Genomic DNA, 12676 nt, shown 5'->3' with positions numbered 1-12676 from the left:
GCATTAAGATCACACGGCACAACCACAGAAGAAGTGTAAATAACTCCCTGACGCAAAAAACAAGGTTGGTTTATTTAGACTGTGGAAGAGCACTAAAAACAGGAAAATCCACACTGACCTGCTGATGTACTTTAGAGCACTTTAGCAGGATCCATTATATTAATGGAAAGGAGAATTAAGGATAAGTATGAGCAACACAAGGCAAGAACAATTTTAAAGAACAGAACGTGGGCTTAGTAGAGGGAGGTCGTGTTTGACTAACATGCTGGAATTCTACAAGGAAGCAACAAAAGGATACGACCAGAGTGGAGCACATGAGATTATTTATCTGGACTTTCAGAAACCATTTGAGTAGGTGCCACATGAGAAGGTGGGCATCCAACTAAAAGAAGTGGGAGTTCAGGGTGTGGGGCTGCGATGGGTGTAGAATCGGCTCAGACACAGGAAGGCAGAGGGTGATGGTGTGAAGAACCTCATCAGAATTGGCCGATGTTAAGAGTGGTGCTGGGGCGTCTGATATTTTAATATTTATAAATGATATGGATAGGAATATAAGTAACCAGCTGGTTAAATTTGCAGATGATATCAAGCTAGTTGGATTGGTAGATAACCTTGAATCCATTAAATCATTAAAAGGAGGACTTGGGCAGCATTTACATTTACGTTAACGTTAACCTATTCGGCCGACACCTTTATCCATGACGCCTTACAACATTTTACGATACAATTGGCTACATGTCTTTTGGTTTTCCAATTGGAACACAGGAAGGTCAAGTGACTTGTTCAGGGTCAGAGAGTATCAGGCAGGGCTGTGGAGATAAATCTTTCGACTTTAACTCCTTAGTTTCTGGTACTTCTGACTCCGACTCCTCTGTATTTAATCTGCTAATATATTTTCCATGTTGATTGAAGGAAGGCAACATACACATCGTCATTCAACCACAGAACTACTGGCTAGGACGCTGACTCTCTACCGTATTGGCCAGTTTAAACCCCTGAACACCCATCAGGCCACAGCACACACCTCCACCTCCATCATTACACTCATCTACACTCACATGACCTTGTTAAACACATTAGATCTGAAATCACTTTTGTAATGTACCATAATCCAGATTACACTACATGAATGTCAGGTTGATTAATCGCTCAGCAGAACCTCACACTAGTAGTAACACAACTATGCACTCGGCTTTATTCTTACATCAGAGAAGGACTTAATTAGGACTATTGTTTGTGAAATAGGACATTTGAACTTGCTGTATTTTTTTTCATTACAATTTAAATTTATTAGGAGTTGGTACATTTTTGCCGACTCCAACCCGAGTACCCAAAATTGTCTCAGTCTCCCCGACTCTGACTCCATAGCCCTGGTATCAGGAGCAGGATTTGAATTCACAACCTCAGGGTTTGAAGTCCAAAGCCTTAACCTCTGCACTACACTGCCTGCCTAAGCACACAGAATGGGGTAGATTTGTGGCAGAAGACATTTAATGTCAGGAAATGTAAAGATTTACACATAGGAAGTAAAAATGTGAGGTTTGAATACACAATGGGCAGTCGGAAAATTCAAAGTCCACCATATGAGAAGGATTTAGGAGGCGTAGTGGACTCTAAACTATCAACTTCCAGACATAAGCCATTAAGAAGGCTAACAGACTGGCACCTTGATGTGTGGAGTACAAGTCACAGGAGGTTCTGCTCAAGCTTTATAACACACTGGTGAGGCCTCATCTGGAGTCCTGGGTGCAGTTTTGGTCTCCAGGCTACAAAAAGAACAAAGCAGCACAAGAAAAGGTCCAGAGAAGAGCGAGGAGGCTGATTCAGGGCTACAGGGATTGAGTTATGAGGAAAGATTAAAGGAGATGAGCCTTTATGGGAGATGAAGAGGAGACCTGACTGAAGTGTTTAAAATTATGAAGGGAATTAGTCCAGTGGATCGAGACGGTGACTTTAAAATGAGTTCATCAAGAACACGGGGACACAGTTGGAAACTTGTGAAGGGGAAATTTCACACAAACATTAGGAAGATTTTCTTCACACAGAGAACCACAGAGACATGGAATAAGCAACCAAGTAGCATGTCAGACAGTACGACAGGCTTACTGTATTCAAATAGCAGCTGCGGGACACATGTGGCCCAGAAGCAACCTCCGAGTGTCCCAGCCCATAGTCCCGACAGCACTCCAGACTGCAACTAAAACAGTCTCAAATGCAGCCAAAAATAGGCTTTGGCGATTATATTTTCTACTTTGTTTGCCCTGCGGTGGGCTGGCGCCATGCCTGGGTATTGTTCCTGCCTTGCGCCCTGTGCTGGCTGGGATTGGCACCATAAGACCCCCGTGACCCTGTGTTAGGATATAGCGGGTTGGAAAGTGACTGACTGACTGACTTTGTTTGCCCATTACGAATGAAATCATTGAAATTTTGAACTAATTATATTGTAACAGATGCAAAAGGCCCCTTTTTGTTGTATTGTTAAGCGGATGTGCCGTTAAAATATGTGTCAGCACGAGCTCCCTTGCATATCTCCGAGCTGCATAAAGGTTAGTTTATACCCCGTGCTGGGTGTGAAGGAGCAGCGGCAAAACCGACGTCAGACTTGGAGATGCTCATGGGAAAACATTCCTAAGCACACGGCGCTGCTGAGGGGACGGCGGTGAATTTCAAGAACAGGCTGGTTACACTTGTGCCGGAATAATGAATATAATGCCACCGGTCATCAAAACAAAAGGAAGGCATGCAAAACATTTGAAATTCATCTGCCCATCAAATAGGTCCCCTGTTATGAGTATATCTGTGCCCTGTGAAATTCAGTTGTCCCTTCTGATTCGGCGCAGCACAATAAGGTGCGACTGTCACCAATCTCCTTGTGTCCTCTTCTTCTTTGATGTAACGCAAACTCCATGCAAAATGTGTTTCGTCACGCACCGCGATGTGATAAAGTCTGCGTTTCAAGGTTGATGGTGTATTATAGTCGTTTTACCGGGGTGCTCTTTGATTGACAGCGGATAGTAAACTTTGTTAAAATGGCATCTTAAAATGCCACTTCGTTAGTTGTTACTTCAGTCGTTGTGGCGTGCGCCCTATATGTTCCGTTACCAGTAAATTCAATGGCGGCTCATCAACAAAGAAAAACTGGGAAAAAAAAATACTAATTATAATTAATAATTCATTACGTGATGCCCAAGAACTCTGCACAGACATTTTAAACACAAATTGTTAAAATAAATCTACCAATCCACTTTCACACCATACATGGTGCTCTGCTCTTAAACATTTACTCAGGTAGTTTTTTTTGGGTATGGCTCATGGGAAACGATTTCAACAGGAAAGGCTTAGTTGTGAAGCTCAAACTTAACGTCCGCCATATTAATTAATAATTAAAAACCGCATGAATGACATAGTTTAAGTCAAGTCAAGTTGGGGCGCATGCACTGGTACAGAGCGTTGCTGCACCAACCACAAGACGAAACAACTCTGGATCCCGGTTGGCAACCCCCCCGGCAGACATGCGCTCCAGTCCTACCCTCTGGAAATGACCCTCTATCTGCCGCAGCCAGGTGTTACATTGGCGACCCATTGGCCTGGTCCAGCCACTCGGGTCCCCATAAATTAGGATCTTTACGAGCTGGATCACCCTCAGCGCCACATGGCCGTAGTGCCGTAACTGACGCTCCCTCACAATGCAGGTCATGTGCCTCATTCGGGACTCCATGAGCAACACAAAGTCAAACCAGCGGGACCCAAGAATTTTCCGGAGAGACACACTACCAGAGCAGTCCAGTCTTCATCTCGGGTCACTGGACAGCGTCCATGTCTCGCAACCATATAGCAAGACGGGAAGCGCCAGGACTCTAAAGACTTGGACCTTCGTCCTATGTTCATAGATATCGCGAGCGCCACACACCCTTTTCCAGCGACCTCATGACCCCCCATGCTCTCCCAATGCATCTACTGACTTCATAGTAAGAGTCACCAGAGACATGAACGTCACCGCCGAGGTAAGTAAACCTCTCAATGACGAGGTTGACACTCTCATTGCAGACAGAAACACAGCTGATGGCCGTGCCCATCCCTCACCCATCATGGCCACCCCTTTAAATTGGGGGGAGGATCTCATAATTCAAAAGGGAAACAAATGTTACTGCTAATACTGCGCACGTTGTTGATTTTACGCACTTTGAGATGTACCTGGGTCAGAGGTGAGCAAAATGTTTAATGTTTGTCTTTCAAAAGTGGGAAAAAAGTATTGCCACCACCTCAGATTCTGTTCAGGTATAGCGGTTCTGTTTTGTTTTGTTTTTTTTTTTAAACATTTTGATGAGCCTGTGTCAGATGTGACCAAATGTAAAAGAGAAACGATGAATAAACATTACTTGGTTTTAAACCCATTCATTTGGGTCGATTTAAAATTTGTCATTACCTGCAGCTTACTGGGATGCTGAAAATGTCTGGCCCAGCTAAATTTCTTGCTTTGAAAATCTGGGCCAACTGAAATTGTAATTGAATAGCCCTGCAGTAGGACTTTGGGGAACTTCAAAATCTGACTTGATGTTATTTTAGAAAAACTAAGGGGCTTCGCTCGCCCACCCCCGGCTTTGGTTCATCGGATATACAATTTAAAGAGATTGTTATTTTCATGGGAATTGTTACATATGCTTTATTTTCACTTTTACTTTAAAACTTTTGTAAAAACAATTTTTGGAATTAACCTTTCTTCAAGATCGCATTGAATTGTGATGCTGTGTTTGGACTTACTGTACATCCTGACAATGCCTGTGAGTGAATACCGTTTCTTTCTCTCTGATAAGTAAAAAGACTTTCTCAAATGTTTGCCCATGCTCTTTCTTCTTCGCGTTGTCAGTGATGTGTCATCTCGAACATATAAAATTATTGTCCTGTTAAAATGTATAAGAGCTGAGAACGCAGGAAGTGTGTCTGACAAAAGCTTTCACACGACTGATGGGTTAGATGACCGTGGTCTTGTTTGAAAATGGTTGTAAGTAGGGCGTGACTTGAAAGAATCTCAAGTTAAAAGTCTCCGTCTCATACCGCAACAACATTTTTGGAATCTTTTAATTCTCACTGACAATACGAATTAGACAATCTACAAGTCACCGACTTAAAGTGTAAATCCGACCAATATATTTGATCTCTTTTCACTGTTCCGTTATTTCACCGAGTAATAATTTCCATTTGTTTAATGTGTTTAATTGAGACTTTTGAATTTTCGTACCTCCTTTATCCCTAACCTGCTGTGCATGTGTACCGCGCCAACGTTTTTGAATTCTTTATGACATTCTACTTTGTCACCTACTCTTTATTTCCGGCCCCGGGTGTGCTTAAATCGCTATCTTGCGGGACGTATAACGCTGCTCGTGTTGTAAAGTGGGAGGCTGAATGCACGCTAAGGAGATGCGGTCAGATCAGCTGCTGTCTTGATGCTGCTGGCGAGCTGCGTGCTCTGCTTATCGCACTGCGCGTCGATCATTTAAAAGTCTGTACAGCAGATGTCCTTTTGTCTCACTGCCTTGTCCTGCGTGACGTCAAAGTGTCTTCCAAGAAGATCATGTCTCGTCTCCCTCCCAAGATTTTTTTTCTTTTTATAATAAAGAGATTAAGTGGACAGGACTGGCGAGCTTTGTTGGGCTGAATGGCCTGTTCTCGTCTAGATTGTTCTAACTACTGTCTAAAGCAGAGGTACACATCTCTGGTCCTGGAGGACCACAGTGGCTGCAGGGTTTTGCTTTAACCAAATTTTTATTAGAACTCATTTATTTACTAGTAAAGCAACATTTTTGAACTTAGTTTTACTTAGGGCGCCATGGTGGCGCAGTGGGTTGCGCTGCTGCCTCGCAGTTAGAAGACCTGGGTTCGCGTCCCTGGTACTCTCTGCATGGAGTTTGCATGTTCTCCCCGTGTCTGAGTGGGTTTCCTCCCACAGTCCAAAGACATGCAGGTTAAATACATTGGTGATCCTAAACTGTCCCTAGCGCCACCGGGGGGCGCTTGGACTTATACAGGGCCCTATTTGGCAGTACTTCCACCTACCCAGAAGTGCTGCCGGAAGAAGCTCATTGGGCACCTGGTGCCCTATAAAAGGAGTCAGTCACCACTACTCAACGGTCTGAGTCGGGAGGAAGACGACAGAGCCTGAGGAGGAGTGGAGTTGTGCTTTGCCCAGTGAGCAGTGTGTGCTAGACTGTAAATAAACCAAGTGCTGTGTCTCAAAATTGTGTTCTGCCTTGTCCGTGTAGGGGATAGGGAGGGTGGCTGTACACTCCCTGGGCATCACACGGAGCATAAGCAGCATTAAGTATCTGTGTTAACAAATGTTTTGAAATAAATGAAAAAAGAAGGGAAGAACCAAAACATACAACTCTTCTCCAGACCAAAAAACATATTATCAAAAAACAAAAAAATCTACAATCTGATAAAGATTTGTCTTTATCACTACCACGCCATATAATGAAATACCAGGATTCATTATCTTCTAGTACAGTGCATGACAAACCAACTCAGGACCCGAGGGCAGCCATGCAACGGGTGACACCCCAGCACCACAATAGTTCAGATGGAATGGAACCAGTGGGAGTTTTCTTTATGATGGCTGGAGGATTTGTTCTGTTCTGTGTATTGTATTGTATTGACCACCTCCTTTGACACCCACCGCACGCCCAACCTACCTGGAAAGGGGGCTCTGTTTGAGGTGCCTTTCCTGAGGTTTCATCCATTTTTTCCCTAGAAGGGTTTTTTTTGGGGAGTTTTTCCTTGTCTTCTTACAGAGTCAAGACTGGGGGGCTGTCAAGAGGCAGGGCCTGTTAAAGCCCATTGTGGCACTACTTGTGTGATTTTGGGCTACACAACAAATAAATTGTATTGTATTGGAGTAGAGTCACTTTTGGCGTTTACGGGATTCGAACCGGCAACCTTCCAATTGTCAGCACAGAATCCCTATAGCCTCAGAGCCACCACTCCGCCATATTATCTTCTAGGCCTGGCTTCTAATTACAGCACTGGTTGGAATGAACACCAGCCCCTGCAGACCTCCAGGAGTGAAGAGGAGTACCCCGGGTCAAAAGTGAGTATGACACAAGAACCAATTGGTCTCCTTTCAGTTTGCGGAATCAACACAATACGTCTCGTATGACTGTAAAACCTCACAACATTAGAATGTGTGTGCCTGGCATACCAGGAATGGCATTAAACACCCACTAGTACGTGGCACCATGTAACTTCTCGTCTAAAGAGACATGGGCTCTGATTTTTTTGCATTGCTTTTCTTTCTTTCTCTCTCTCTCTAAGTGATGTCCAAATTTACTGATCATGGAGAAACCACAGACTCATTCGATCTCCAGCTCAGCTTACCTGCGCAGGCTTTTGGCTTCGTACACAGTATCATCATCGTCACTGTCCAGTGCAGCCATCTCCATGTTATCATCACTGGACAGCAATCCATATTTCTTCTTGGGGGCTTTATTTAACCTAGGAAAAGGACAATATAGAGAAGTGCAGAAAAAAAAAAGAGTCCATTAATTAAAAGTACAAAATAGGAAATGCTAAACAAGCTGTAAAAAAACATTTAGGGGTTTACATTGAGATAAAACTCACATCTTGAAGGTAATCGGTAGAAACAATTAAAAAGGTAATAAAATGTTATAATGTGAGTACAAGTCAAGAAGCACTACGTGCGACCGGATATCCCACTAGCCTTCTTGTTAGTTTCTAACTGTCCTCTGAACGTAGATAACGACCGAGACACGACGATCCCCTGGCCCTTCTTATGAGGTGCACTTCCAAGTTTCAATCATCCACTGCAGCACTAGGGTGTTGTACCGTGTTAGCCATTATGGATTACGTCTTTGCCTGAAAAAGGGGCCTGAGTTGCCTCGAAAGCTTGTATATTTTAATCTTTTTAGTTAGCCAATAAAAGATGTCATTTTGCTTGGCTTTTCTCTACAATCATCCACCGTAAACTCAAATCTAACATTTTTACTTCCTATATGTGTAACCCTTAACATCTATTTACGTTGAATTTCATCTGCCCAAACCCATAAGCTGTGCACGTCCCTCTGTATTTATTTAGCCGATTCCACATCATGTCTCTGAATCCTAGTGCACATGTCAGTGGTGATGATAGGATGTCATCTTGGGGCGGGCATTTAAATATGTAAGGAGGGTAAATAATGGCAGAATCAGCTGAAATTATATTTACTGATATTTTAATTGGTCAGCAATACCAATCCTTCTGCTCAACCATAGCCAAGCCTCTGGTACATTCTGCGAGTGCTCACGGAGACCACATCTGGAGTACAAGGTGGTCCAGATCTAATTATGCATATCCAGACCGTCTGGATGACTTTGATTTATGCAGGGACGATTCCAGTTCGGCGCGAAGATGATTCTTCATGTCGTCAGTTCGCACACTTCTTGATGGTCCGGGATTTGTCAGGTGATTTTCTATGTAATAAACTTGATAAGTTATAGCATAATTAGATCTGGACCACCCTATACTGTGTGCAGTTCGGGTCACCATCAGGTCAGGTTGGGCAGCATACACTGGTACAGCGTGTTGACGCACCCACCACAAGATGAAAGAGCTCAGGATCCTGGTTGGCAAAAAGGCAGACACGCAGTCCAGTCCCACTGTCCAGAAATGGCCATCTATCTGCCACAGCCAGGCGTTACGTGAGCCTCCCCTTGGCCTGGTCTAGTCACTCACTGCGAGACGGATCACCCCCCTGGAAATCGCGCCACATGGCCGTAGTGCCGTAACCGACGCTCCCCTCACAATGCAGGTCATGTGCCTCATTCGGGACTCCATGAGCAACACAAAGTCAAATCAGCGGGAACCAAGGATTCTCCAAAGAGACACAGTACCGAAAGACTCCCGCCTTCATCTCACATCACTGGATAGCGTCCAGGTCTCGCAACCATATAGTAAGACTGGAAGCACCAGGACTCTAAAGACTTGGACTGCCAAGGTCAGTAAACCTCTAGAGGAGGTCGACACTCTCTCTGCAGACAGACACACTGCTGATGGCCGTCCCCAAGAGGCGCGACTGTCTGCAGAGAGAGTGTCGACCTCCTCGAGAGGTTTACTGACCTCAGCAGTGACATTCATGTCTCTGGTGATTCTTCGTATGAAGTCAGCAGAGGGACTGGGAGAGTCTGGGTGGTCATGAGGTCGCTGGAAAGGGGTGTCTAGTGCCCCCGATGTCACCGCAAAAGGATTAAGGTCCAAGTCGTTAAAGTCCTGGTGCTTCCTTCTTACTATATGGTTGCGAGACATGGACGCTGTCCAGTGACCTGAGACGCCGACTGGACTCTGTTGGTACCGTGTCTTTTCGATGAATCCTTGGGTGCTGCTGGTTTGACTTTGTATCGAATGAGCAGTTGCTCAGAGTCTCATTACCTGCATTGTGAGGGAGAGTCAGTTACGGCACTACGGCCATGTGATTCCCAGAGGGTGATCCGGCTCGCTGGATACTCATTCTTGAGGACCAGGCCAAGGGGACGCCCACATAACACCTGGCTGTGGCAGACAGAAGGTCATTTCTGGGGAGTGGGACTGGAACGCGTGTCTGCCGGGGGGTTTGCCAACTGGAATCCTGAGCTGTTTTGTTGTGTGGTGGGTGCGGCAACACGCTGTACCAGTAATTAGGAGGATTAAGCCTTGCTTTGCGAACTCTCAAAAGCACAGTGATCCATCTGTCGTCACATTATATGACAACTTTCACAGGTATAGCACATAACCCAGATTTCCGTTTTTAACACACACCAAGAGGCTAAGGGAATTTCCAGGCTGGGTGGTCAGAACAGCCAATGTTCCGTACTGGCACTGTGGGTGTTAGTCTACAAGAAATGGCCATCTCGTACAATCTAATTACGGAGCAACTGGGGCAAATTTTCAATTTAAATGTTTACTTTCCTGGTCAGATCCAGTGAGCACCGTATTTCGGTGTATCACTCGCCGGTTCACGTCACAGGATTAAAGTGGTATCAAAAACACAACCGCCACCCCATCCCCGTCTCACTCATATATATCTAAGGTTTATCCGCATGCCAGGCTACATCACAGCACCCCTGTCTCATCTTGTGAGCCCTGTATTTAAAGATGACAGGAACGTAAAAGTAATATATAGCTTCCAGTATAAACCGTCCACTGCCACCGAAAGGCTCTGTTAAGAGTATCACTCGCCCACACTGTGCGTCGTCATGACTAAACAACAGAGGTAAAAAGGCTTACCTGACAGCCCTAATCACGAAATAAAACACTCCAATAGTGCTGATCCCGATGAGCACGTATAACGCCCGACTGACCATGGACCTGTCGATGCCAAAGCCCCTGGTCGAATGTCCGCCACTGGTCTCGTTTCGGTGATGTGATGAAGTCGTGGCGTTGGTGCTTACAACCGGCGCGTTATTACTTGATTGCGCCATCGTCCGCCATGGGATATTATTTTGTGCCACCAACAACACAAACCATAACCACCAAGACAGATAAAGGGAATATGAAAACTTCATTTTTGTTTTCTACGGAGAGACACGCAGCAAGCAGGGGAATTTACTCCTTCGAAAGCTCAAGACTTCCTGGTCGTGACAAAACGGAAGTAGTTGATGAACAGAGTGCGCGTCGAGCATGGGCGGAAGTCGTGGTCGGGAAATCGATGGCTGCGGGACTGAGGGGCGGAAGTTGTTTCCGGGAAGCCGATAAGTGTGGGACCGAGGGGGCGGAAGTCGTTGGCGGGATCTGAGAAACATGTGGGGATGTAGGTCATAGCATAGCATAACATAGCCATGTATAGATAGACGCCGCATTCACTGTGTTGCCCAGTGGACACGATACGTCAGCGCGTCCGCCCTATTGCGAGTGGCAAAACTAATACAGGTAGACGTGGAAACCGGGTTTTCTGATGAAAAAACAATAACGTTTAGTATCGTTTACATACAACAGATTTTGGCTAATCGTTTACATCCAATTATTTATACCCATTTATACACTAATAATGGCAATTATTAAATAATAATTACAAGTGTAATCAAGGGCCTTTTGAACCAGAAGAAAGGGGCTTTTAAAGGCAGTGATCAGCATGAGCTCAAGCGCGTGCAGAAGGAACTCCGAATCCAGCTCAGGGCGGCGAGGGAGCAGTACAGGAGAAAGCTGGAGCAGAAGTTGCAGAATAACAGCATGAAGGAAGTGTGGGATGGGATGAAGATCATCACTGGCTGCAGCTTGAAGCGGGGTGCCACCATCGAAAGAGACGTGGAGAGAGCAAACCAAATGAACAACTTCTTTAACAGGTTTGACCACCCCAGCCCACTCTCACCTTGGAGTACTGCATCCTCCAACCATCCTTCTGCTGATACCAGCATAGGAGAGACATCCCCACCCACAATTACAGCAGCCCAGGTGAGCAGAGAGCTGAGGAGACTTTGTGCCAGCAAAGCAGCGGGTCCAGATGGAGTATCACCACAACTGCTGAAGGTCAGTGCTTTGGAGCTGGGGAGTCCTCTACAGCGCATCTTCAACCAGAGTCTGGAACAGGGAGAGTCTTGAGGCTTTGGAAAACATCTTGTATCACCCCAGTCCCAAAGGTATCACATCCTGGTGAGCTGAATGACTTCCGGTCTGTCATTCTGACGTCACATGTGATGAAGACCATGGAGCAACTGCTGATTCACCACCTGAGGCCACAGGTCCACCACGCCCTCGACCCTTTACAGTTCACATACCAGGAGAAGGTGCGAGCGGAGGATGCCATCATCTACATGCTACACCGATCCCTCTCCCACTTGGACAGAGGCAGTGGTGCTGTAAGAATTATGTTTCTGGACTTCTCTAGCGCCTTCAACACCAGTCAACCTCTGCTCCTTAGGGACAAGCTGACAGAGGCGGGAGTAGATTCACACCTGGTGGCATCAGTGGACTTTCTTACAGACAGACCTCAGTATGTGCGTCTCGGGAACTGCAGACCTGACATTGTGGTCAGCAACACAGGAGCACTGCAGGGGACTGGACTTTCTCCGGTCCTGTTCAGCCAACATACATCAGACTTCCAATACAACTCGGAGTCCTGCCACGTGCAAAGGTTCGCTGATGACACTGCTATCGTGGGCTGCATCAGGAGTGGGCAGAAGGAGGAGTATAGGAACCTAATCAAGGACTTTGTTAAATGGTGCGACTCAAACCACTTACACCTGAACACCAGCAAGACCAAGGAGCTGGTGGTGGATTTTAGGAGACCCAGGCCCCTCATGAACCCCGTGATCATCAGAGGTGACTGTGAAGAGGGTGCAGACCTATAAATACCTGGGAGTGCAGCTGGATGATAAATTAGACTGGACTGCCAATACTGATGCTCTGCGTAAGAGAGGACAGAGCCGACTATACTTCATTAGAAGGCTGGTGTCCTTCAACATCTGCAATAAGATGCTGCAGATGTTCTACCAGACGGTTGTTGCGAGTGCTATTCTACGCGGTGGTGTGCTGGGGAGGCAGCATAAAGAAGAGGGACGCCTCACGCCTGGACAAACTGGTGAGGAAGGCAGGCTCTATTGTAGACACGGAGCTGGACAGTTTGACATCTGTGGCAGAGCGACGGGCGCTGAGCAAACTCCTGTCAATCATGGAGAATCCACTGCATCCACTGAACAGGATCAAATCTCCAGA

At 45.8% G+C, this 12676-nt stretch overlaps 1 protein-coding gene across 2 annotated transcripts in view; it reads right to left on the bottom strand.

Annotated features, from left to right (window-relative positions):
* The window catches only part of fam174c (family with sequence similarity 174 member C), a 55844-nt gene extending 45205 nt beyond the window's left edge, over positions 1–10639 (bottom strand). Inside the window, exons 1-2 of one of the 2 annotated variants that reach the window (XM_039767126.1) lie at positions 10253–10639; positions 7372–7488 (exon numbers count right to left, since the gene is read on the bottom strand). In XM_039767126.1, the coding sequence (XP_039623060.1) occupies positions 7372–7488; positions 10253–10530 (395 nt within the window). In that variant the 5' untranslated portion in view covers positions 10531–10639. The remainder of the gene's footprint in view (positions 1–7371; positions 7489–10252) is intronic. The other variant, XM_039767127.1, reaches the window with a different exon arrangement.
* Positions 10640–12676: the final 2037 nt, after the last annotated feature.

This window comes from Polypterus senegalus, chromosome 10 (assembly GCF_016835505.1).
Source record: "Polypterus senegalus isolate Bchr_013 chromosome 10, ASM1683550v1, whole genome shotgun sequence".
NCBI classification, from domain to species: domain Eukaryota; kingdom Metazoa; phylum Chordata; class Cladistia; order Polypteriformes; family Polypteridae; genus Polypterus; species Polypterus senegalus.
Note: the sequence above shows the minus strand (reverse complement) of the source record. Positions and strands in the feature narration are given on the sequence as shown.